This window comes from Natator depressus, chromosome 10 (genome assembly GCF_965152275.1).
Source record: "Natator depressus isolate rNatDep1 chromosome 10, rNatDep2.hap1, whole genome shotgun sequence".
In the NCBI taxonomy this organism is placed as follows: Eukaryota; Metazoa; Chordata; order Testudines; family Cheloniidae; genus Natator; species Natator depressus.
Window position 1 is genome coordinate 65,596,511 of NC_134243.1, and position 26,484 is coordinate 65,622,994.

General features: G+C 43.9%; 1 protein-coding gene across 1 annotated transcript; it reads right to left on the reverse strand.

Moving 5' to 3' along the window:
* Nucleotides 1–618: 618 nt before the first annotated feature.
* FSD2 (fibronectin type III and SPRY domain containing 2) lies at nucleotides 619–25,507 on the reverse strand. Its single transcript, XM_074964791.1, has 12 exons — nucleotides 24,731–25,507; nucleotides 24,546–24,641; nucleotides 23,478–23,711; nucleotides 21,912–21,934; nucleotides 20,621–20,742; nucleotides 17,554–17,709; nucleotides 16,581–16,715; nucleotides 15,224–15,377; nucleotides 14,548–14,681; nucleotides 12,010–12,142; nucleotides 4,484–4,660; nucleotides 619–1,126 (listed from the first exon to the last, which is right to left on the reverse strand). The coding sequence occupies exons 1-12, from the start codon at nucleotides 25,505–25,507 to the stop codon at nucleotides 874–876; spliced, it is 2,394 nt and encodes a 797-aa protein (XP_074820892.1). The 3' UTR covers nucleotides 619–873.
* Between the last annotated feature and the right edge of the window lie 977 nt (nucleotides 25,508–26,484).

A 26,484-nucleotide genomic window follows, 5' to 3' on the forward strand; every position in this document is an offset into this window, starting at 1 on the left:
ATAGATGTAGCGGGGGTAACACGGATGGTGCCTCAGGCTAGCCACCTCACGACATACCCAGGGTGTCTGGGTGGGTGTGTACTTGGGTGTCAAGCCTGAGTCACCGCCCATGCTCCCCCAGCTATCCTGCTATGTTTTAGTGAGTTAGCATGGGTATATCTACACGAGTAGGGGGTCAAAGCTCAGCTCATGCGATCACCTCTAGAAAAGTCAAGGAAGGTAAATCTCCATGCCTGTTTAGAGATTGCTGACAATGGAGCTAAGTGTGATGGCTCTTGTGATCTGAATTTCTCTCCACTAAGAACAGGGCTGAGCCTACTGACTAACTTCCCATTGACCAACTGCTTGTCACTATTAGCTTGGGCTGGATTCAAACCAGTGCCTTTAAAAGGAAGAGACTTCCATTTCCCAGGATCTCAATCCCTGGAGCTATTTCCTCTCTTTCTGTGAACAATCACAAGCTTATAAGGGTATGTCTACACTACAGGTGGGACTGAGCTCCCAGCTCAGGTAGAAATATTCCTGCTACCTAGACCTGAGAGCATGAGCTCCAGCCCAAGCCACAGTGTCCACACTGCTATTTTTAGTGTGCTAGCAGGAGCCTGTCCACCTCCAGTGGGTGAGAAACTTTCTGAGCTTATGAAGCCTCTGAATGACATAGGACAGATATCGCAGTCTGCAGGCTTGATTCTGCAAGCCTTCAGCTGATGGTGCCTTCCATAGGAGTTCTGCATGCAGTATTGGGCCTTTAATTATTCGCTGAAGCATAAACAGTATGTACATAAAAGGGTGAAAGTGATTGTGATATAAGGCTTTTGTCAGTTTGTTACGCACAGATGTGCCATGCTCAGCAGCTGCCACTCAAGCCATAGATCATAAAAGAGTAATAGATGTGGGCATCGCAATGCCATTACGTATCCTTAGGAACCCAGGCTTTTCTAAAGCAAAACAGGGGTGCACGTAATGCTGGAAGTGACTGTTGAATGTATAAAGGTGCTGTGCAATATCCAGATTAAAAAAAGACAGTTTCCAGTTGTCGTAGTCCAGCAGGATGCCAATCCTCTTGGGGGGAATTGTAATCCTAATGTCTGGCGTTGTCCCACTGTGCAAAAATTCATACTTGTGCCTGCAAATTAAAATAGGAAGAAATGAACAATTGTCTGCACCCTGCCCCTTGTAGAGGGAAGCTGCTTCCCACAGTGTCAGCCCTGCCTCACCCACAATGTACAGACAGCCCTGCACCACCATCCCATTCTGCCCACAGGATAGCTGTGGGCGGCCCCACCCCACAATGTATGGACCGTCCCTCCTTGCACACAGTGTATGTACAGCCCTGCTCTATCCACAATGTACAGACTGTCTCACCCCACCCACAGCATGAACAGTCTCTTTAAAATTGCAGACCTATATAGTTATCCGCTGCAATCTTACAATCTTTACACAGGCCCAGATTCTCCCCATCTGGGAAAAATCAAGGTGGGGGCTATGACCTCTGATGTTTTTCCCGCATCCCTACTAAATGTGCAGGGGTCTGGCCTCAAATGAGCAGCTGACCTGAGGTGCAATAGGCATCTGTACAACTTCAGAAGCCACCCCCTCCATACAGGAGTTATGCTGTACCAGCTACCTTTCCTTCCAGCTGCACAGTAGAATCCACTGGAAGTTAATCTTGCTTAGAGCAGCTTTATCCCCTGCTCAGCTCTGCAGTTGGATAGCTGCAGGCTCTGGCAAGGAGCATGGTCTAAAGAACCACTGCTGTGCTACTCCACCCCCTCTAGATCCAGCCCTATTATCCCCAGATCCCAAGTCCTGTAGAAGGTGCTCCGGGGACGTAGATGATGCTGAACTATGTTCCCTGCTCCTTTGGGGGTACTGATACGGCTCGCTCCTGTTAGCAGATGGAGGAATTTCGCCCATTGAGCAAAGATTGTCTAATTTAGTGGAGGAGTTGATGGCATCCAAAGTAACTAGCTCTGGTTGTAAAGCTGTATTTTCTAAATTGCATCTCTGGCCGCTTGTCCCAAAAGAACTCCTAATTTAACCAGAATGGTGCTGCTGAGAAAACCCACTCAGTTCTAGCTATGCATATTCATTTACTAGATGATGATCTCTTTAAGTCATGACTCCTGAGATACAACTAAAAATCACATGCAAACGGTGTTCTGATTTCAGTGCTTACTGAGTCAGGTGTTTGTAATGAAGTCAGACCTTTTCTCCTCCATTAAGTCACGTTCAAATAAAGGAGACTTCCTTTAACAGTTGCTAAGACACTTGTATACCAGACCCCCAGTGCAGAGCGCTGCACCCAGAAACACAGGCCTTTTAACTGTCGAGATGGAGAACACGCAGCCTTTGTTCCTGTGGGAGCACTTTGGAGTGAAATGGGAACTGTTTTTCAGTAGCAGCAGTGAAGTGATGCAGCATTTCAGAAGGGACAGCTTCTTCTCTCACCACCCGCTCCTCCCAGCCCGTTCTCGAAGGCAGCCTGCTTTCCCTAAGTGTTCCCAGAAGAAGGGCCTGGAAGTGACTCAGAAAGAGCCTTGCCCATGTCAGTTTATCTTCCCACCCCCTAAAGTCTTTATTCATGAGATTCCTCCAGAGTCACTAACTGCACGTCTTAGCCACATTTAGCAGGGAAATCAAACTAGCCTCCTTGCAGGGGCAGAAGAGGTAATACATTTGGTAGGTCTGGCCTAAGAGCGAGCAGCAGCCCTTTCTGTGTGAGAGGCGCTCGCCTAGCTGGGGTCCAAATCAAGCTTCTTGTTCCATTGAATGGTGGTGAGCATGGGGACTCCCTCAGCAGTGGTGCCCTGGGCGAGGCATGCAGGGGGAATGCCTCAGGGAGTGCTCTTTACGCTTGCTGCAGACCAGTGCAGTGTGCTACATCTCCCACCTGCTCATCGGGAAGCAAGGGTCTTGGGGATGATTTATGGAACCTGTTTATGACTTATGAATTCTGGTTGCTATGGCAAAGTTGTTGTGAAAACTGCTGTATCATGAATGCCCCTCTGTTGCTGTGTATCCACCACTGGCTGGCAGGGTTGTGTCACGTGTCCATCAGACCAGAGGCAACGATGGGTCATTAGAACACAGCTACCGTCCAGTCAGGATGAAGCAACGTGGGGCACTGGATTTGCTAAGGAGGTTGCCTGGAGCTGGCAGATGCTTCATCCCCTTGTCTGAAGCGAGTGGGGGAGTAGAAAGAGTTGAAATTCCCCAAGCAGCACAAAGAGAGAGACAGAGAGGTCACAAAGCAGGAGATGATAGAAGGACTTGCTGGGGGAAGACTCAGGGAGACACACAGAGGAAGTTTTGGGCAGGAGAGGGGAAGGGGACAGACTGGCCAGTCGGAATAGGCAAGCTGGGGGCAGAAAGCTCCATGTTTTGGAGTCCAAGCCATGCACTGCAACAGAAGGACCCTGGATGGCCCCAGCCCAAAGAATGCTCTGGACTGGTGAGTAAAATGAGGCAGGGAAATGTGCGTAAATTTTATTATTTTTGTATAGATCTGCCTGTTTCTCATGCTATTAAGGAGCAAAAGTGTGTAGATTCCTGTGCAAAGTGTCTGTTTATTATATGCTATGTCTGTCATGTGCTGCCTTGAAGAAGAGGTAAACCAGAAAGCTCACACCTTCAGGTGGATTCTGGGAGACTCTGTGTTTACTCTATGGGGTGAGGATGTGTCTGGGGTGGATTCCATGGTTGCAACTCTCATGAGGACGTGCTAGATAGAGGATCTCCACCCTGAGAGCATGCCTAGGGACCTCAAGAAATGGACAGTGCCTGGGCTCTGCTGAGACTCCAGAGGCTTTGAATACATGGGGAGCTAGCGGCTGGATCCCCTTACAGCAGTTTGGTGAGTGGCCCAAAGGAGGCACTAGACTACAGCTGTCACAGCCTCCTTGGGGCCATGTTATACCACTGGAAGTGCTACCCAGGCAATGGTCCTTGTGCTCAGGAGCACTCTGGGTTCTCTCTGGGTCCTGATCTGCAGGCTTAGCTGAGGAGCAGGAAAGACACCTTGCATCTAGTTATGTCCATTAAGTGCCTCGGGGGGGGAGGCGGGGGAAAGGAATCAAATAAATTTTGTACTTCTGGGTTTAGCCAAATATCTGCATCATTTACAGTTTAAATGGATCCGTCACCTGGGCTGTTTCCAGTTGGGGTTTGAATAACCTAAGAGGGGGTCTGTGACGAACTTTTACAACACAGGTTTTGTTTGGATTTAAATGTGGGATGGCCCACTTCGTGGAGAGGTGGCTGCTGATGACTAGAACCATTAAGCAGCTTAAAAGACCTTTGTATAATGTTTCCAAAATATCTTTCCATTACTGGTTCACAGAGCCAAAGATGGAAATTCACAACCACACTGTTCAAGGGCTGGCTTAGGCTTCTTTTAATCTGCCCATCACTGGATGCCACATACAACTTTCTTTGCTGTGGCTCCTGAAGGATCTGGAATGATGCAGCCTAGAGTGTTTACCTTGCTGGTGTAACAATATGCCTCATGCACCAGGAGGAGCTGTTTGCCCCCAGGTATCCGTGTCTGTGAGTATTTTCAAAAGCCACGCCAACCCTGTATTCCATATTTTCATCAACTTTCACCTCCCAGTAATGTTTCCCTTGGAATGGTATCATGCTTCCCAGGATAGCGATACATCTGGGGAAGGAAAATCGGAGCATGTGGTTTTATATGCATACCATTTAAAATGCTTAACTCTTCCGCACAAATATTAAATATTTACAAATAAAAGTGGATCCAGCTGACTTGTCAACAAAGTGGGTTAGCTCCTCAGCGAGCATAAACTGATACAGCTCTTCTGAAGTCAGTGGAACTATTCCAGTTTATGCCGGCTGAGGATCTGGTGCAGAGAATACAAAGGAAGTATTTACTCATCCTATTAAACCTTTAACATTTCATTAGATGTATGTCTATGCATCTTATAGCATACAATAAAAGTGTATGCCGAGATCTTACAGGAAGAGAGAGAACAGCAGCATATATTTTTTGGTTGTAGGCCAAATAGTAATTTGCTAGAAACAGAGACCCAAGATACAGGTTGCACACACTGTTGTTTTACCAGAATGAACATGATGGAGTTTAACATACCATAGCTAAAAGGCCACATAAATCAGGCTTGGGTGAGAGACTGTTTTAGCAATAAGCTTCAGTTTCTGTTCACTGTGCATTCATTTCCAGGAGTGCATACAGCAAGCAGCAGCGAGCCAGACAAATGTGCTTTCATGGGGTCTTGATCTTGCACTCATTGAAGTCAATACCAAAACTCCCTTTGACTGTAGTGGTGCAGGATCAGGCTTTATAAGAGCCACAGTTCCATCAGGGTGTTTTTTAGCTAAAAATTCCACAGGCTGGTTATTGTAGTAAAGGTAAAATCCACAGAAACCCAGGATCTAATCCTCTGGTATGGCACAGCCACATTGTGCCACACTGCCAGCAGAATCAAGTCTGACATCTGCTTAACTGGCCCAGAGCAGTCATGATCTGCTTGTGGTCTGGAAGCAAGATTGGGGCCCTTCCAATACACTCCTTGCTGTCAATGTAGCAGGGAAAAGGGGACATGGCCAAGCTAACCCTTAGCTACAAATGTGTATTTCTTCCCATGCAGCCAGGGCTTTACTGTTACCTTCCAGTTCTCTCTCTCTCTCTCTCACTCACACACACACACTCACTCTAGAAGTAATGGGGCTATTTAATGAATAGGATAAGACTCAGTGAGAGTCAGAGTGACAGACTCTAACCCCATATTTGTATGCAGAGCAGAATGGGTGTCAAAACTGCCTCTGAATTTGTTCCCTCTTAAACTTGTGTTTATATCACAGAGGCCCCGTTAATTTGTTTAGTGCCTTTAGCAATGTGTATTTTACTTAAACTTCTCAACTACACTTAATCAAGGGCAGTGAGTCCTGAAGGGCTAGCCAACTGTATTCAGTCTTCCCCTGGAAAGATCAATGCTGTAGCCCACTTCATGTCAATGTCACAGAGCAGAGCTAGTGATAAATCACACAAATAAGTTTTAATTGTGGATTTGGAGGCTGGGTTTTTATTTTATGGAAGTAAATTACAAAGGCAAAGGGCTTAGCTGGCAAAAGTACAGAACTCAGCTGCTTCTAGGCATGATTAAAATCCCGGCATGCTGGGAGCTTAATGAATGAAGAGGGGCATAAGCTGTGAGAGAGATTCCTAGACCATGCAACACCTAAGCAGCAACCACTTAGAGCAATTCTTTAGTTCATTAGAAGCTCAAGTAAATGCCTCAAGACCAGAGAAAGACTGTTGAAATTTGACTTCAGATAAGTATTCTTGCTCCTGCATTTTGTATGAGTTTGGGGGTGGGGGAGGGGAAAAGGGGAGGACATGCCAAAAAAGATGTGCAAGCACCTGGGAACAACATATTACCATGGTAATTCAGGTTGAGAAGCCAGCATGGTAAGCCCGTCTCTGATTTAGAGGGTTAGGACATGCGTTATTTGGTTTCAGATTACATAAACTTTCAGAAAAAAGTTTGCTGCGTAATTTCCTTACAGCATTTGTATTAGTGATTTTGGCACAGGCGCCATTTCCAGTATCGTGGCGTAATAAAGGGCTTAGAGAGTTCACAGCAGCTTCAAAAACTCAGTCTCAGAGTTCAGAATTATTAATGTGCGAGTGCCAGCTGTTTATGTGCAGCATAAAAGAGCCCCTTGGATGATGTCTGAACTCCCATTCAGAATCATCAGATTGACTTTAATGGAGAGAATCTTCTAGCTCCTAGCATAATGACAGGTTTCAGAGTAGCAGCCGTGTTAGTCTGTATCCGCAAAAAGAACAGGGGTACTTGTGGCACCTTAGAGACTAACAAATTTATTTGAGCATAAGCTTTCATGGGCTACAGCCCACTTCATCGGATACATAGAAGCCCTCTACACCAACATTCCACACAAAATTGGACTACAGGCTATCAGGAACAGTATCCCCGATAATGTCACGGCAAACCTGGTGGCTCACCTTTGTGACTTTGTCCTCCCCCACAACTATTTCACATTTGGAGACAATATATACCTTCAAGTCAGCGGCACTGCTAGGGGTACCCACATGGTCCCACAGTATGCCAACATTTTTATGGCTGACTTAGAACAATGCTTCCTTAGCTCTCGTCCCCTAACACCTCTACTCTACTTGTGCTATGTTGATGACATCTTCATTATCTGGACCCATGGAAAAGAAGCCCTTGAGGAATTCCACCATGATTTCAACAATTTCCATCCCACCATCAACCTCAGCCTAGACCAATCCACACAAGCAGTCCATTTCCTGGACACTACTGTGCTAATAAATGATGGTCACATAATCACCACCCTATACCAAAAACCTACTGTCCGCTATATTTACCTACATGCTTCCAGCTTCCATCCAGGACACACCACACGGTCCATTGTCTACAGCCAAGCTCTAAGATACAACCACAAATGCTCCAATCCCTCAGACAGAGACAAACACCTACAAGATCTCTATCAAGCATTCTTACAACTACAATACCCACCTGCTGAAGTGAAGAAACAGATTGACAGAGCCAGAAGAGTAGCCAGAAGTCACCTAGTACAGGACAGGCCCAACAAAGAAAATAACAGAACACCACTAGCTGTCACCTTCAGCCCCCAACTAAAACCTCTCCAGCGTATCATCAAAGATCTACAACCTATCCTGAAAAATGATCCCCCACTCTCACAGATCTTGAGAGACAGACCAGTCCTCGCTTACAGACAGCCCCCCAACCTGAAGCAAATACTCAACAAAACTCAATACAACAAAAACACTAACCCAGGAACCTATCCTTGCAACAAAGCCCAATGCCAACTCTGTCCACATATTTATTCAAGTGACACCATCATAGGGCCTAATCAAATTAGCCACGCCATCAGGGGCTCTACCAATGTGATATATGCCATTATGAGCCAGCAATACCCCTCTGCCATGTACATTGGCCAAACCGGACAGTCTCTACGCAAAAGAATAAATGGACACAAATCTGACATCAGGAATCATAACATTCAAAAACCGGTAGGAGAACACTTCAACCTCTCTGGTCACTCAGTAACAGACTTAAAGGTGGCAATTTTGCAACAGAAAAGCTTCAAAAACAGACTCCAACGAGAAACTGCTGAGCTGGAATTAATATGCAAACTAGATACCATTAACTTGGGTTTGAATAGAGACTGGGAGTGGCTGGGTCATTACACATATTGAATCTATTTCCCCATGTTAAGTATCCTCACACCTTCTTGTCAACTGTCTAAATGGGCCATCTTGATTATCACTACAAAAGTTTTTTTCTCCTCCTGATAATAGCTCATCTTAATTAGCCTCTTTCAGTTGGTATGGCTACTTCCACCTTTTCATGTTCTCTGTATGTGTGTGTGTATATATATATATATATATATATATATATATATCTTCTTACTATATGTTCCATTCTATGCATCCAATGAAGTGGGTTGTAGCCCACAAAAGCTTATGCTCTAATAAATTTGTTAGTCGCTAAGGTGCCACAAGTACTTCTGTTCTTTTTTCTAGCTCCTAGTTCCTTTACCATTGTGCCATCTAGTTACACACTCATCTATTGGCAAAAAGACCTGATATTTTCCATAAAAGGGCTAAGTTTTGTGCTTCCACCCCCAGTACTAATGCAGTGTCCAAACTGCTTCTGTGATATTTACCTGACAGTTCCTGGAAATGGACTCTGTATGGCTGTACCAAATGCATGCTTCACATGGGCAATGGTGGGTTGGTTCTTTTAAATATAAAAAGGCCTAATTTTTGGCTCGAAATCAAAACACTGAGGTCCAAATTCTCTGGGCTAACTACTGTTCTGCACATGGGAGGAGGGTGCTAGGATGGGGGGGCCCTCACATATGCACAGGCACATGGGAATTCCCATACTGGACCAGACCAGTGATCCGTATAGTCTAATATCCTGCCTCTGAGAGTGGCCAGTGACACATCTTTCAGATTTGGCCTAGCACTCCGGACTCCTGATTGGGCCGAGTTGAAATGCTAAGACTAATGTCATTTAAATGAATGCCTCTAGATTTCAGTTTTTAAAAACGAATCTCAGAGTTATTAATAAAAATAGATATTTTGGGCTGTAGTTTAAGCAAGAGGGGAACAATTGGAGCCTGAATCCCATTTTCAGAAGTACTTAGGCCCAGATCTTCAAGTGTATTTAGGTGGTCAACTCGGCTGAAACCAAGGGAGACAGGCACCTAACTCCTATTGAAAAAAAAACAACGAGGAGTCCTTGTGGGACAGTATGGGGAAATTAATTTTTGTAATGACTCATCCCTCTACTGCTACTCACACCTTCTTGTCAACTGTTTGAAATGGGCCACCCTCATTACCACTACAAAATGATTTTTCCTCCCATGGTATTCTTCTATTAATTGAATTGTCTCGTTAGCACTGACCCTGTACTTGGTAAGGCAACTCCCATCTTTTCATGTACTGTGTATATATACATGCTACTGTATTTTCCACTCCATACATCTGATGAAGTGGGTTTTAGCCCACGAAAGCTTATGCCCAAATACCTTTGTTAGTCTCTAAGGTGCCACAAGGACTCCTCGTTGTTTTTTGCTGATACAGACTAACACAGCTACCACTCTGAACCCTAACTCCAGTTGAAAATTCCTAATCTGCTTAAGCACATTTGTCAGTCCCTCTGGGCACTTATCTTCATCTGTAGGTGCCTAAATACCTTTGTAAATCTGGGCCTTAGACTACTAAATTGCACAAATTTTCAATGAATCTTAGGTTCCTAAGGACCAGATTTTAAAATATATTTAGGCACTTAAAGATGTTGAAATCAGTGGGAGTTAGACACCTCTGCACTTTTGAAAATTCTACTAGGGGCACCTCTGTATCTTTAGGCAACTTAATACCTTTAAAAATCTGGCCCTAATGCATCTGAATACCTGTGAGGATCTGGGCCTTAGTACCTAAGTCACTGTTGAAAATGAGATTTAGGCTCCTATGTCAATTGGGCATTTTTGAAAATTTTAGCCATAGTTAATCATTAGTAAGAAGCAGGTTAGGTGTTTTCCTTTCAATAGCAACAGATAAAAACAGCCCCAAATATCACTATCCATGAAAAGCAAGAATGAGGACTCATAGACACATCCCTGTGTTCCATTACGTGAGAGGTGGCATTGCCATGGCAACTTTGGCAGTGTTTAGTAATAGGGGAGGGAGGAAGGGAACTCCCACTACCTCTTGAAGCCTATGAAGTGTGCAGATGTTGGATCACTGTATTCAAAAAAAATCTAGTAATTATGCTAATTTTCAAATCCCACTGCTGCCGGATTAAGAGCGTATGGTTTTGAGCAGTTTTTGTGACATTCATCTTTGGGCTTTGGGCTCTGTGCAGAATTCAAAGGCAAATGAGTTTCAAAGGCAAGAGATCAATCTCGGTGCGCAAGTGTCATGCAATGAGAAGGACGATATAATTTATATAACACAAGCTGAAGCAATCACAGAGGAAATTCTAATGATGCTACAAAATGAACAGCAAGCAAAAAAATGTGAAGTTCAATAACAACGTCCCTCTGAATGGCTGGGGCAGAGAAACGGAGCCTGGAAGCCGTTTAAAGGAGTTCTGCTCTGAAAAGGGACTAAGTCCAAAAATTAGGGCTTTCTGGGAATGTCTGAGGGTCAGAGTCTCAGTTCCCAAGCTATGCTCAGCCCATGCATGGTGTAGAGGCAAAAGTGGCTTTATGCTACCTGTCTCCCCTATTCTGGGCGTGCTGGAGAGCTAACACTGAAGTGAGTTTAAAGCAATCCCCTTTGTGCTGAGACTGAGGGCATGTCTACAGATACAGTGCTGCAGTGGCACAGCTGTACCAATGCAGCTGCAGCACATGTGGTGAAGATGCGAAATGCTGACGGGAGAGCGTACTCCTGCCGACTTAGTGCTGTGCACACGAGTGCTTATGTTGGTGTAATTTATGTCATCATGGGGGTGGTTTATTCACGCCCTGAGTGACATAAGTTATGCCAGCATAAGCTGTAATGTAGACACGGCATGAGCGTGGGTCGTTTCAGCCTCCAGAGAATTTTTTCAAAGTAGGTGAAATCAAAGGGATTACAATGCAAGTGTTGATCTGACCCTAACAGAGGGCTTCTTATTAGCGCTGAGCAAATAACAGATTTTGTGGTTCACAGGCAAGTCCATACAATCAAAACAAACATTTATTTCATGTTGAATCAATAATGACATTTTTTGAAATGTTCAGCAAATCGAAAAATCAGAAGAAATTGCCTTTCGGGTTGAATGAAATATTTTGTTTTGACAAAATCTTGTTAAAGTTTTTTTATATTTTGACCATTTGTAACCGTTGTTATTGTTTTTTAAATATAACTAAAGGAGATTTTAAACTCAAAGTTGTTTCTAACTGAAAAAAATCAGTGTTTTGTTTTGAAAATATCTAAACTAAATGGTTTCATTTGTATTTACTGTGACAATTCTGTGCAATCCACATTAATTTACTAGATGCTTCAGTGTTGCTGAATCTGCATTTTATGCTTGAAAAAAAGTTGTGTGATAAGTTTCACTCACCACTGGCTCTTATTTACCACGTTCCAAAGTGACTAGTGATTTTGGTGGCCCAATTTGAAATGCCGTAAAGGGACCTAATTTTCAAAGAGCAGGTGCTCAGCACTGAAAAATCTGGCCCCTCTAAGGTGCCTTGCGTTTGGAACCCAAAAATGGAGGCATCTATTGGCACTTTTGAAAAATGAGACCACTATACATTATATACACAGCACTAAAAGAGCAACATGCAGCCCTGAGGCTTTCATTTGGCATGGTAGAGGTTAATCTGTGCCTAATTTGAACATAAAAAGGGATATCAAGTCAGTAAGCCCTTTGAAGAGAATTTAAAATGATTTCAAGTAAACAGAAACAACCAGCTATGAAAAAAGTACATCTGCTGTGAGTGCTAAATTCCTACATGTACCTTGTAAAACCATTATCACGGAAGGGCAAATCACATTCCAGGTTTTCTATTTCACTGCAAGCAATTGTTAATCCATCTTCTAGAACAGACAGCAAAGGATGGGCAGTGTCCTCATTAAGATAAAAGTAAGTGCCTACAAGAGAGCAGAATGGTTGTAATTTATTTGTCTCAACACCTAGAAATTGCATTAAGTAACATATACATAAACTAGCACCAGGCTAGAGAGCAGTGTCTGGATCCAGGTTAGGGTTAATCAGGGAACTGGAAAAGGGTCAGAGGCTGATCTTGTGAGTTTCCTCCATTACGGGCCAAAAGCTTATCAACACATCTCTGTCCACAGCCACCCTGATACCGAAAACAGGCCTCATCTGGCCTAGGACCAAAAGCCAAGAGTTGCGTTGAGAACCGAGTATTAAGATGTTACACCCTCTCAGAAATACAGTGGAGTGGGTTTTGCAGTTCCAGTTTTGGCTCATCTCCATCATAATCCAAAAGGTATTTTTTAAAAATATTGACTTGGGAAAGAGGTTTAAATTATTCACCTCAGTATGGCCTCAATCCTCAACTGCTACCTGTAAGTGCTGGTTGCAGAAACTGCAGTGGAGCCATTTGAAACTCCCCAATCCAGGGGTCTTTTCGGCCCCTAATGTAGGATTGCTCCAAACTAGTCCTCACTGAGTATGGCCCCAATGGGTCAGTGTGCCAGCAGGGGATCACCAGAGCACAATGCATTTGCTGTCCTATTTCTGGGAATCTGGAGCTAGACGGTGCACTGGACCACCTAGGAATTCCCCTATGCAAGGAGAATCTCCTGCTGGGGAGATCCACAAACAGCACACAGAGGCCCAAGCAGGGCTCAGAAATTCACAGTAGGGTCAAGAACTTTTTGCATTAGAATATTACTGTAGGTAGTAGGTAAGACCTGCTGGGTCACTGCCACTGCACAGATGACACACTAACAAAACTGAGCAAATCTGAAGCTGCCCATCCAGCAGAAGCAAAAGGATGCTTTTTTGTATTTATGTTAATGCTGTTATAACCAGCAGAGAAAGAGAGAAACATGGGGCCCAGTTCATTTTTGCAGTGCAGCTACTGTACATTGGTTCCACTGGTGTGAAGTGGCTATCCAGCAATGGTAGGTGCTTCCCGGGGAACTCCTCCTACCTGGGGGGGAGGTTCACTGGCAATTGCGGAGAAGGCTTAGCTGGCTGCAGGAACACTCAGGGCAAGGGGTATGCCAGGATATTTTAGGGAGTATGGAGGGATGGTGAAGGCTGCTGAGCTCCAGTTACTCCTAACTACCACCATGGCACCTAGAGTTTATAGTAGGGTTGCCAATTTTGGTTGGACATTTTCCTGGAATTTTTATCACTTGACATAATCTTTAATTAAAGATTAATCTTTAATTCCTGGAGACTCCAGGACAATGTCTAGTTTATAGGCAACTGGATGTAAGTTAGAGCAGTCCTCAGGCTGCTCTAACCTGATCAGGGGCCAAAGCAGCTTTTGGCCAGCCCAGCAAAGGGGAAGCGCATAAGTAGCATAAAACAACCTTTGTCCCTGTCTCCCATGAGCCAGCCCCTAATCCTGGCACTGGTGCAGCAGGGATGCTTTGTGTCCAGGGCATGCTGGAGAAGAGCAACGCGTGTTGCAGGGGTAATAATGAAAGTGTTTGTTTCATCCCTAGCAAAAGCACTTTCTGATGATAACCTTGGGAATCCATTTTCACTGCTAATGACATTGCTAGCATTCCAATTTTGTGTTTCCAGTTTCCAGTAATATCAGGAGTTTGCATAATGTAGACTTTGTGAAGATAAATCTCTTGGCACTAATCCCAAGAGAAATCAGCATAATCAAAATGCAGTTACTTCAATGCATATACAATACAAGCAACAGCATGGCAATTATTGGTATGTGTTACTGAAAGCAAACACGCAGCGCAAACAGACGTCAAGCCTAGATTGATTTATAGAGGTTGAAATGCCACACACTTGAAAATAACATGATTACGATTGTGGAGTAAAGGGAACCAGACCACATAATCATCCTCATGGCCAATAATAGAAATTCTGTGCAGGAGGGATTTGCGTAACTATTATGAAAAGTGCTGATTGACTGATTCTTCCGTAATTCCCAGAAGTGCCATTTTTATGAGGCAGTAACTCTACGCGTGAAGTAAAATTACCAACTAGCCCTCCTGGTTTGTCTGCATGTCAATATTTGACATGGTGTAGGTTCATGGATAGTTGGGCAATACCCATGGTCACTGGGTTGATCTAGTCTCTCAGCAGCATTTTGAAACATCTGTAATTTTAAAGCAACAAATATAATCCACAAACATCATTTTGAAATGTAGAGTTAAAATGTTATGTTTACTATTACAAGAAATTCAGTTCACAAGAATTACCAGAAGTGTAACTAGACGCAAGAGATTTAGGGCCTGATCCATAGCCTGTTGAAATCAGTGGCAATCTTTCCATTGATTTCAGTGGGCTTTGGATCAGGCTCTTAAAGCTAATTAGAGATTTATCACAGCACCTGTGGTGTGGATAGAGCCAGGCTCACTTTTCTCACTGGGACCACCCATGTTTACAGCTCTTACAGAGATAATATAACTTTGTCCTGGCTCCAGTTGAATTAGAGCTTCACAATTAGGAATTCCAACAATAGATCTGTAGAAAATAAATAAATGGAAAATTATAAGATGCAAAATAAAGGTAAATTCTTTTGAAGCTATTTTCCAAACAATACAATTAAATGGTTAGCTTCTCTTTAAACCTAGAACCATTTATTTTACTCTTTCCAGCGTAGCTGCTACCAAAGTGAATATAGGAGGGGAAAATGCCTGTTTATTCAGATTTTAAAATTACTGCACTTCACCCACATTCTAATCCCTTGTAAATTCACTTTGCATAGACATTTGTGCAATCAAGTTTACCAACGTCACAGAAAGTGACTCCTCTCTTCTATGGAAAGCAAATTTTAAGTTTGCTTTCTGTATGTGTTCACACCAAAATACTAATAGGCGTAGAATTTATCGAGTCAGGGAACACACGCATGATTCTCCAACGCTTGTGCTGTGCATCATCCACTCATATATTTCAGGGTATATTGTCTCATCTTTTCAACCTAAAAGTGCTTTGAAATATACTGCATGCCATATGACAAGGGATTGTTTCATATCCCCAGACTGTGTGATAGATGGCTGACTCACTCTGTAATGATATCTCCATTCTCTCCATTTGTTAGTTTGGACAATTCAACTGTGTAGGAGTCAACAGGATTCATGTTTCCAGATTCCCAGCACACCAGTGCTGCATTTTCACAGCTTCGGCTCTCTTTTCTTTTAATGATAGGAGGTGAAGGAGCTAAAATGTAGATAAAATAGATTCTAAGCCATTTTGTTATGGGATTTTTCTATAAACATGCTTTGTAAATAACACTCTTAGGTTGTTGTTTAATTTCCACAGAATTGATATTAAATGATAAAAGAAACTCATTCATGACCTCCCCAATGTACAGAAAACTCTCGGGTAGATAAATGCTGGTGCTAGTCAGAAGCGTTCTTTGACCTGTTAAAGTTATGATAGCAACCACGAAACAAATGATCAAAACGAAATGTGAATGCTCACTGGTCCAGCACTCCTGTTCTTTTTCATGTTGGTTTATCCTTGCCATTGTCCTTTATCTTCACTGCATGGATTATTAATTTAAAACAACAGAGCATCAGCCAGCTACCCTAAGGTCCTAGGAGATCTTCTGGAGAGAGGACTTCTCGCTCTAAATTGCTCTTGGGGAGTTAGACACCAATGTGTTAGGAAACAGAACAGCAAACCAGGGACCGTGCTTGATTCTGATGCATTTCAGATTTTATGAGGCATTACACAGACTCTACTTAAATTGCCCCTAGTCTGACAGCGTTGCCTATTCAAAAGTGCTCCTTGCACTCACGTTTACTTTTTAAAAAATGTTTAAATTAAACCTGAGCACTCCTGAATTTTGGTGGAGTTAGGAGCCAAATCCAGCTATTATGACTGGCTGCCTCACTCTACGATGGGCTGAACCAAAACCCTGGACCTGAACTTACCAATATTTAGGGATGCTCAGATCTGGATCTGAACGTTGTGGCTCTGTCTAATCACTAATCAAAATCTACCTTACTGCCCTGCAATTACAAAGTGCGACTTGACGGACAAAATTGCAAACATTTTACAAACCTGTAAAGAGAGAGTAGCATTGTCCATTACTTAGATGTAGGAATCAGCAGAGCTGGGTTCCATTCTCAGCTTAGCCAACACCTTGTTTTGTGTATTTGAATAAGTCATTTAACCTCTGAGCTTCAGTTTTCCGTCTCTAAAATGAGGATAAGGGGCCTCATGCTCATTCTCTATTATTCTAGTGTAAATCAGGAGTAACGGCACTGAAGCCAATGGAGTTACACCGCACTAAAGGCACCAAGCCAGCAGCATCCTTTCGAATAAAGTATTATTATTATTATAAAGTCCAGAGCGTTGTCATTAACTTCAATACTAAAGTCACTTACTCATATTATAGTCATGAAGTACATTTACCTGTCACGTAAACTGCTCTTTCACTCACTGGGCTGACGCCGGCGCTATTTAAAGCACTGACCCAAAATTCATATTGTGTATTTGGCACCAGGTTAGTTACTGTGCAGTATGTTTCTTTCACTTTTAGCATAAGCTCTGAAATGAAAAACACCAGGTATTCATGCAGTTCCTTTACACAGACAATCATCCTTCTGAACCACCGCCCCGACTGCTGGAAAACATTGCTTTTTATTGTGCCTCTGAGCTGAGTGTCACACCATCCTTCGGTCTTGTCCGTTCGACTAGCTCTGAGATCACATTGCTAACTCAGTCATGGTACAGTTGTTGGTGCCCTCATCTATCATGTATGGGTACATTAATGCAATGAAGTATCATCTTCTGTAGTATTAATACTACCCAAACAAAACAAATATTAATGGCTAAAGATGAAGGTCACTCACTGGTCACTGGAGCTTCTTCAGAGTGGACTGTGCACAGTCCTATGCACTGTCAATTTATCCCAACAGTGGAAATGTGCAGAGGCCATTCAAAGAATGTTGTTTTCGTTATTTGGATCTTGTAAAGTTTACATGGGTTTGTCTTTCCTTTCTAAACGGTCCATTCAGCACTCTCAGGCCTCCATCTATGCTGGAAAATTGACAGTGCTCTGGAACAGTTTTTAACAAGTGGTCTTACAAACAGTATTAGCTAAAGCAGTTTTGTAACTGGGGTGGCTGGGCAGGAGGGGAGAGTTGCAGCTTATTGTTGGTATGGAGCTAAACTGCAAAATGATTGTGGGTTTTTAAGTTGACACATAGATAATCTGGTGATCTGTGCTCTAAAATACCTCAAGTTAGATCAGCTACCCATCCCCGGAGCACTAGCAGCAGCAGATAGAGCTGTATTGACTTAAACCATTTTTGAGACTGGTGTAGAAAATAGTTTCAGAAGCCAGTTGCTTTCTGAACTGGAATCTACATGTGTCCCATCTTACCAGCTTGCTCCTCACTAGGTGTGTCGTCACTGACTTGTTTATAATATAGCTGGTAGAATTCGACAGTGTCATCTGAGAATCGGCCCCAGCATACTCTCACAGAGGTGCCAGTCGCTGAGTTGAGAGCTTGGGGATTTATCACCGGAGCAGAAGGAGCTGAAATGAAGACAGATATTTCAGTTTATGAACACACAACAGTGATGAGAGGAACAGGAGCTTTCCCTCTTTAACATTAAATGGCATGAGGGTACTTTCCCTCCGTGGAAGCATGGTATGTTACTAACAGAGAAAAACCAAAAAGGTACCTAGTGTGCATTGACATAGTCCCATTTCAAACAGTACTATATCGATGAGGGAACATTTCAGAGCACATCAGCAGGGTCTACATGGAACTGTTAGAGTGCAACACTTAGAGCGCGCTACAGTTTACACACACACACACTCACCTGCACAGCATAAACCAGCCCCATGTTAACACAGAGCCCTGACTCTGATTAGAGTCTACATACACTGGGCCTGATTCTACCCTCACAGAGGGTATGTCTACACTACCCGCCAGATCAGCGGGCAGCAATCGATCCAGCGGGGATTGATTTATTGCGTCTAGTCTAGATGTGATAAATCGACCCCCGAGCGCTCCCCCGCCGACTCCTGTACTCCACTGCCACGAGAGGCGCAGGCGGAGTCGACGGGGGAGCGGTAGCAGTCGACTCACCATGGTGAAGACACCACGGTACATCAGGCTAAGTACATTATTCACGTAGCTGAAGTTGCGTTACTTAGATCGATCCCCCCCCCAATGTAGACCAGGGCAAACATTGGTGTGCATCATGCATAACACCATTAAAATCGGTGTGTAAAACTAGTGGGAATGAGAACCAGGCCCCTAGTGTTTGGTCCAAACTCGCCCACTTCCTGGGATTTGCTTTAAATCAACAAAAACATAAACCTCAGCCTACGGCAGCTCCCTAAACTTGGTTGTCTCAGGCACTAGCCTGAGAGCCGCTGGGCCTGTGCATATAGGTGAATTTTACTCTTAGTGAAAAAGGGAGGGAAAACTGGAAGCTGTCTCATACCACACAGGATGCAGAGCTAACAGGATGAAGGATGCTGCAGCAGAGAAGTCTGTAGTGATCTGCACAGATAAAGCTTTTAGTTCCGGTATTTAGGAGCCTCTGGAGGTAATGTTGAATGCACAAATGTGAGGGAACGTGTCAAACACTTGGCTTGCATAATGCTCAAGGGCAAACAGCTTACATGACAAACATTTCAATAAAACTTTTTAAAAGTGACCAGCAAAAAGAAAAAAAAAGGGCCATGCCTTTTCTGACTCTTTATGATATATAAAGAAGGCCTGAAAGATCTTATTTTCAAAGGGGATTTTTTTTTAATCATTAGAAAGTCAACCCTTATGGACCCTGTTTTCCTTTGTGAACTCCAGGGATGACTGGAGAACTACAGGGTAACATCAGGAGAGCAGGCAACTGATATCTGATTAATTGAGAGAAGTGGTTCAGACCGTTTTAAACTTTTGCTTTTTGTTTTTTTATTAATCTCCATTTAGTTCAATGAGCTAGAAGGAAAGACATGTTTGTTACAGAGTCAGCACCACTGCTACTTCAAGGAAAGGCTGAGAAAACTCTGAACCCACTTCTCAGGGGATGCAGGAGGGGGGCAGGGTGCAGCAGGGGGCTCAGGGCAGGGGGTTGGGGTGCAGGAGGGGTGTGGGGTGTAGCAGGGGGCTCAGGGCAGGGGGTGGGGTGCAGGAGGCATGTGGGGTGCGGCAGGGGGTTGCGGTGCAGGAGGGGTGTGGCAGGGGGTTCGGCTGCAGGAGGGGTTCAGGGGGCGGGTCCAGCCCGGTGCACACTGGGGCAGGGCAGGCTCCCTGCCTGCCCAGCCTGCCCCCACGCCACTCCGGGAAGTGGCTGGAACCTTGCGGAGGGCGGGGGCACAGGGGTCTATGTGTTGCCCTGGCCGCGCCTCCAGATACCGCCCCCCGCAGCTCCCATTGGCTGGGAACGGGGAACCATGGCCAATGGGAGCTTTGGGGGAGGTATCTGGAGGCGCGGCCAGGGCAACACACAGACCCCTGTGCCCCCCCCCCAGGTCCTGGCCGCTTCCCAGAGCGGCGCAGGGGCAGGGCGGGGAGCCTGCCCTGCCCCTGGTGCGCACTGGGCCAGAGCTGCTCTAGGTAAATGCTGGAGGGGGGGGGGTGGAGGGGCAACGGGGAGCTGTCGGGCCGCAGAAAATAACCCCGCGAGCCGCATATTTGAGTCCCCTATTCTAATTATTAGTCAACCAATATATACAGCCATATGCTCACTGTTACATCATAGGCAACTGAAGAGCAAGTGAGGGCTGGGGATCAAACTCACAATTTATACTGGCAACTGACCATCTCTAAAAAGGTCAATAGAAAACAGTTCATGGAGCACATTTTTTTCAGTGCAAAAATTTAGACCAGTTCTAATCACTAAAGCAGCATAAGGCTATACTGTCCTTTATAATAAAGCTCCTTTACACCAATCTGACACTGTAAAGGAGCCTTGAAATTTTTACACCTGTTTTATACTCCTGAGGGAATTCACTAAGAACAATGGGAACAATTCACGAAGCAGACAGGCTACTACATTCTCCTCTGCCTGAGAGAACAGAGCCTGCCCCATACATACCTCGTCAGAAACACCCCAAAGCCCTACCCCTCTACACCGAGCATGCTGCAAGAACGAGCAAGAGGGACAGAGTGTGTGTGTCTCTCTCTCCCACATGACTGCCCAGCCCTACCCCCTGCACCGAGGTGGTGATTTATGTGTCTGCTCTAGGTGCCCAAACCAACCTGTCTGCACTGCCAGGGAATGGGCGCATGACTGCTCTTGCGGCTTCCCTTTGCTTCCCCATCAGAAGTCATTCTTCTGCGGGCAAGCAAAGAAATCTGCGGGGGCCATGAATTCTGCCCATGCGCAGTGATGCAGAATTCCCCCAGGAGTAAATAATAGGCTTCCATTCAACATGACATTGATAATGAGTTTTAAATAGGATTGAAATAAGGATCAAATAGAATGCATACCTGCGATGGTATTAATGGAATCCATTAATTGCTGAACATCAGAGAAATCTATGACTGTGTCTTCAAAGTCTGGCAGTGTTGAAAGCTCTAAATCCATATCTTTTTTTAAAAATTCTCTCAGCCTGTAAGTGTAAAAGAGTCTAATTCCTATAAGATGATAGTACCATCCTCTCTGAGAGATCCTTCAGGCTACAACATCAGTGTTAACAAGAAGAGAGAGCTCTTTATTTTACCATTCAATAAAGAAGCTGCCTTATCTGACACACTTAAAAGAGAGCAAAGTCCTTTCTTAAATAATGTCTAGATGGTTGCACAAGACATACCTTGGCTTCCATTTGTCACTTGCTCATATCATGTATTCAGAAATGTATTCTCGAACCTGCATAAGATTAGTGCTCACATTTCGTTATATCCAAATTGGGCCAAATCCTGCAACTAGTTCTTACAGTCCATCCCCTTGTCATTCTTGGTCTTGCATTGGTTTGGCTGGCATGCTAGATAGGGTGGTCCCAGTAAGTAGGTGATAGAGAACATTTTCCACTAAAGCTCTAATTCTGAAGGAAGCGAGCTGTTGCCTCCAAAAACTGCATTCTTGCTTATTATTCATATTACAGTAGCCAGGTCAGGGCCTCATTGGACTAGGTGCTATACAATTGTTAAAAAGAAGAAAGCGACCCTTTTTTCTTCTACTTGTTCTTATGATGGACTGAAATGAATTAAAACATACATTTTGCAATTGATTTGGCATATCCCAGGGCTCTTTTCTGACCATTACTATATTTCATGCTATCAGTTTTGAGCACCCTGGCTGCATTTACTAAACCTCCTTATTAATGTATAAATAAGCTTGTTACTAATCTGTGTATGTAGAGAGCCCAGTTTAGGCAGATTTTGTATCCAGAGCATTTCTGTAAGACTTGAGCAATCCTGTTTTTCAGTCACTGCAATCAGTTTTCTATCACTAAAGCAAAGTGACACTGATTTAGTTACGCTATGTCTCTTATAGATGTGCTTTATTAAATTAGTTCAGAATCAGTTTCAAGCTGTTAAACTTGTTTTGGAGACTTTTCCAGCAGCAGTTTAAACTAGAATGATGAAAGATTTGCAGACCTCTAACTCCGAGCTTCAGTAACATTCAGTGCATTAGTAACATTCAGAAACATTCAAAGATAGAGCGTTGTCACAAAATCAGTAAATACTTGAGAATACAGGATGCCCAACATTAGCATTTTCAGAAGATTATTTTGGATGAGAAGGAGTGAAAAGCAAAACAAAATACTACTGATATTACCTGTCCACCACGGGTACTGCAGCCTATAAAAAAGAGAGAGAAAAAGAGAAAGTCTTCCACGGATGCAGGACCAATTTAGCTTATTAACCCAAATGCAGACTATACAACACCAGATTCGTCTGACTGATTTTGTTCTAAATGCTACCACATAGAACTATAGAGCTTGTTTTCTCATAACACTTCTGATCCCAAGAATGAAGTTCAGGCTTACTCTTATTTTCAGCTGACCAGATCCTGAGCTAGTTTGCAGTAGGATTGCATGGGATGTAAATCAGCACCAACCAACCTCCGTCCCCACACACCCAGCTTCTACTAAATCAAGACTTGCTATCATGCCCACAGATTGTCTCAAGCAGGAACAAGCAGCATCTTGGAGGCGAAAGGGAAAATCTGTGGAGAGATCTGGATGTTCTTTGCAGATATGAAGGGAAGATACATTTGTTGAACAATCTGTCTCCTTTTCCCATAGAAATAACAATGCTCCCCACTCCCTGTGATGGATACTTATTTGATGGAGACTGAGCACCACCCATTAATATAAGACAAAGCTGCCCAAACTTTGCCTAACTGAGGGCAGGCTGGTGATTTTCCAGGAGTCTGAGGGCCACCCTGATTTGAATTCAGTGAGGCAGGCTGTGGCCACTCTCATCTATAATATAGAGATGCAGCCCAGGGAGGTTCCAGGTCACAGCATGTGCTGCTCATGTCAATCTGAGCAGCATGCCTGAACCTGCTGGCTGTACGAGCTTGTGATCAACATCGATTTCCTCCCCTCCACGCTACATAAGGGGAGCATGCTGACCTCAGAAGAGACTGAAAAAATGGTTACTAGGGCCAACGCAAAACTGCTTCAGGCTGTTCTCAATGAAGCAGCAGAAAAGGGGAATGTCAGATCATGAAAAGCGCTCAATAAGCCAGATCAAAATGATCAAAATAGAAGAGCTCCATGAGGTTGGACTTCAAGTGATATATGGTTAGAGGAGGAGCACCTGTCAAAGAAAAATATTTCTCTAAGTTGCTTCAACGGCAGGTTTCATAAATCATTTCGCAGGAGTCCCTAGTGTGTGCAGTTGGGGCCTCCTGTTTAACTGCATATTTGAACTTCCTGGCAAAATGAGCAAAACAGAGTGAGGGGAAACAACATCCTACTGAAGCATTAATCTGCCTCTGTGAGCCCAAACTAGAGCTAGAAAGCTAAGACTGCTTGCGGCAATGAACGCTGCTAAGCACTTCAAAAGTTTCCTAAGTGGTTAGACCTGGAGAACAAACAGTATTTTCCCCAAGTCAGAATGATACTCATGAATCATTGAGTTTACCAGTGACAAACCTCTGCTGATGCATGTTAGTAATGTTGAATTTATCATGATTAAGTTAGTACCATGTGCAAAGCACCTGGAGCACTCACATCATCATAAAACTGGCAAGTAGAGTGCATGACCAGCTTTGAATGTTCTATGGAAATTCAATCACTCATGATCTTAGTGCTGGAGCCTTCTACTCTTGACTAGGCAGAATTGTGAGGAAATAGACCATCCTTAAGGGGTCATGCCAGTTTAATTACTTTACCTTTATAAAATCAGCTTTCTCCTTGTCCTTGTACAGCTCCTGAATTGTTTCCATCAGCTCCTTACAGGTGTCAAGATTTTCTCCACAACTGACCAGTTGCCCATACAAGGCTTCTAGCTTCTGTTTCTTCTCTTCCCCAAGGCCTTCTACCTTTTCTTCATATCTCTGAGTTAGTGTTTGCATCACTTCATTGTAATGCATCTCGAAGTTCTGCTCTTGGCGCCCAAAATTCTCCTGGAAGTCATTTGGGTTTTATTTTATTCATCTAAAGCCCGAGCCAAAGCCCACTGAGGTCAGTAAGAAGGAAAATCTTGCTGGTATCAAATCAAAGTGATTGTTACAATGGAGACAATTTTGTTACAGATAAATAGTTACTAGACTGTAATATTATCATTAGATTATAACTAATGACCATATTTTATAACCTCTGTTTATTAAACTCCCTCACCCCCGACAATGCACTGGGGATGTTAGACATTCATTCCAGATATAATACAAACATAGGAAAGTATAATAAAAATAATACAAAAAATATAATAAAACTAGCCTCTAAAATAAAAACTAGAAACACAAATAGGTGCACATTCCAGTTATAATAAGTAGGTGTTTCCACCTATATATTTGCACTGGGGGGAACCGTAGCACCCCACTGGGGATTCATGCATTCACTCTAGAGGAGCTGAGCAGCTAATGCTTGTATCCTTACCCTCCTGAAGTGGGGGGTCCAGTGGGAGGGAAGATTTAAGTGGAAATCTGGGCTTCCTTGCCAGCTGCTTTTTACTGTTTAGGCAGCGCTGCCTGGCTGTAGCCACCCTCAGCTACCTTGTGCTACTGCAACCTCCCTTCACTCAGATTTTCCGCTGTCGGGGCCAGGCACCCTGGGATGTGGTGGAATAAGCCAGGATACTGCAGTGCATTGTATCATGTTACATTTTGTGCTCGGTAACCATGGCCTCTATTGCTGTAATTACTCATCCTGTATAAAAGTGAACACTGCAGTCTTGTCAAAGCAGCTGTGTACTCAGTTGGTCCCACATTGTGGAGTTAACCAAAGAGCAAATTGCTTACCTCTACAGTGATGAAAATTTCCTCCAAGTGACTGGCAAAGTTTTCCATTTCAGTAACCTGTTCTTCTAATTTACACATGTTTTTCTGAATCTCCTCCTACCAAACCGAGCATCGTTATTAATAGGCTTGAATACTATTTAACAGATATGCAGAATAATGGAAGAGACCACTTGGATAATTCTTACCTTTGCACTTTCCACTGCATTGGCAAGCTGGGTCACCTCATGGTCCTTATGATCACCAAACAATTTGTCAAAGGCTCTAATTGGAATCTTGCAGGTAGCACAATAAATATCAGCAGCTTCCTCTTCACTGTTTGGCTGACTACTTTTCTCATCTTGCCAGCCATCCCTCCTAAGCTCTTCTTCGGAATGTTCATGATTATGCAACTCATCATACGCTCTCCCATTGTGTAGGTGTTGAGATTCATCTTCAGAATCGTGGCCAAGCCATTCCTGTTCCTCTGTGCTTTCCATATGTTTTTTATGCTGAGAGCCATTTACTGGTGAACTGCTCTTTGGTGCATTATATATGGAGTCATATGATCCTGCTGCTACGCCTTCCTTGTGAGCTGGTGTCTCTTTGCTCTCTAAAATCCCAGCCGTAGCTATATTCCCACCAAGAAGCTCCTGCTCTATTTCTTTATCCTCATCAAGTCCATATAGTTTTGTTAGTTCATCAACTTCCTTTTCCAAGTCATATGCACTTTGGTCAGAACTGCGAAAATCTTCCCCTGGCCCTGTTGACTCTTGGCTGGTTTCGCCCAGAGCCCCATCTCCACTTCCAGCTGGCTCTTCAGGAAAGATTTCTAATCTTCCCTTTGATTCATAGAGATCCATGTGATAAAACGTTAAGCCTTCAGGCTCATTTTCATTAGATTCTGGAAACATCATGGACGCTGATGGATCAGTGGCTGGATCTAAAGCTGCTGTATCACTACTGAAAACAATTTCATTCTCCATTGCAATGGCAGGGCTGAATGACAGCAGTTCTGTATCCCCAATAAGGCCTTCCAGATGACCAGATGAAATGTGTTTTAGTCCTTCAGAATAAAAAGAAAAGAATTAGTCAGGTGTTTGCTTTAAAATGCACAGACAGAAGAGGTTGTGTTTAGGACTGCTGTTGATCTGGACCTAGGCCCTGCCTGGAAAATACCAGCGTTAGTAGATGGATTTCCCAGCAGGGCTCCACTTTTCTCAACGGATCTGCCATGGCTGATCCAAAACACACCTAAGGCCTCTTGTTTGCATGGGGACAGAAAGATAAAATGGAGAAAGATGTTCTGCAGAAGTGGCTAGTGGCAACCAGAGTTTCCAGCAGAACAGGGGGAAGAACAGCCTAGTCAAGGTGACATGCAGGAGTGACACAATACGAACATCTTGAAAAGCAGTTTTGTCACATCCTTCTGTTATTATATTGGATAATGGTAACGTGTCAGTTGCCAGGTGGGGCCAATACCAGGGACTAAATGGGGGGACCTCCAGAGCTAAAAGTGTAACTCCACAGTTTGTGCTAATGAACCAAAGTGTCAAGCAGAGAACTGTAAGACATGCTCAGTAGACTTCTTAGATTTTAACAACTAAATGCCCATCTGCACTGGGCATGCTCCAGCCTGGGGCTGAGAGGAATTTCCCTGCAATTGCAGCTGTGGGCTGCTGTGAAGCGCACCAGCTCTATGCCCCTGAACTGAGTGCATGGAGGGAACTTGTCTCTCCTTGCTCTCGGTGACCCCCGTGCTGGGTCCAGGCAGCCCAAAGGAGAAAACTGCCTGAATCAAATGCAGAAAGGACAAAAGATGGACCTGCGAGGATGAAAGAAGGAGTAGATTTGTACAAAGAGACTGGGATTGGCTGGGCAAGGAGACTGGACTGGGAGCCATGGAGGGAAGCCACGGGGGGACTACGAGCCAGTAGTTGGGAGTGGGATGGGGAGGGGTAGA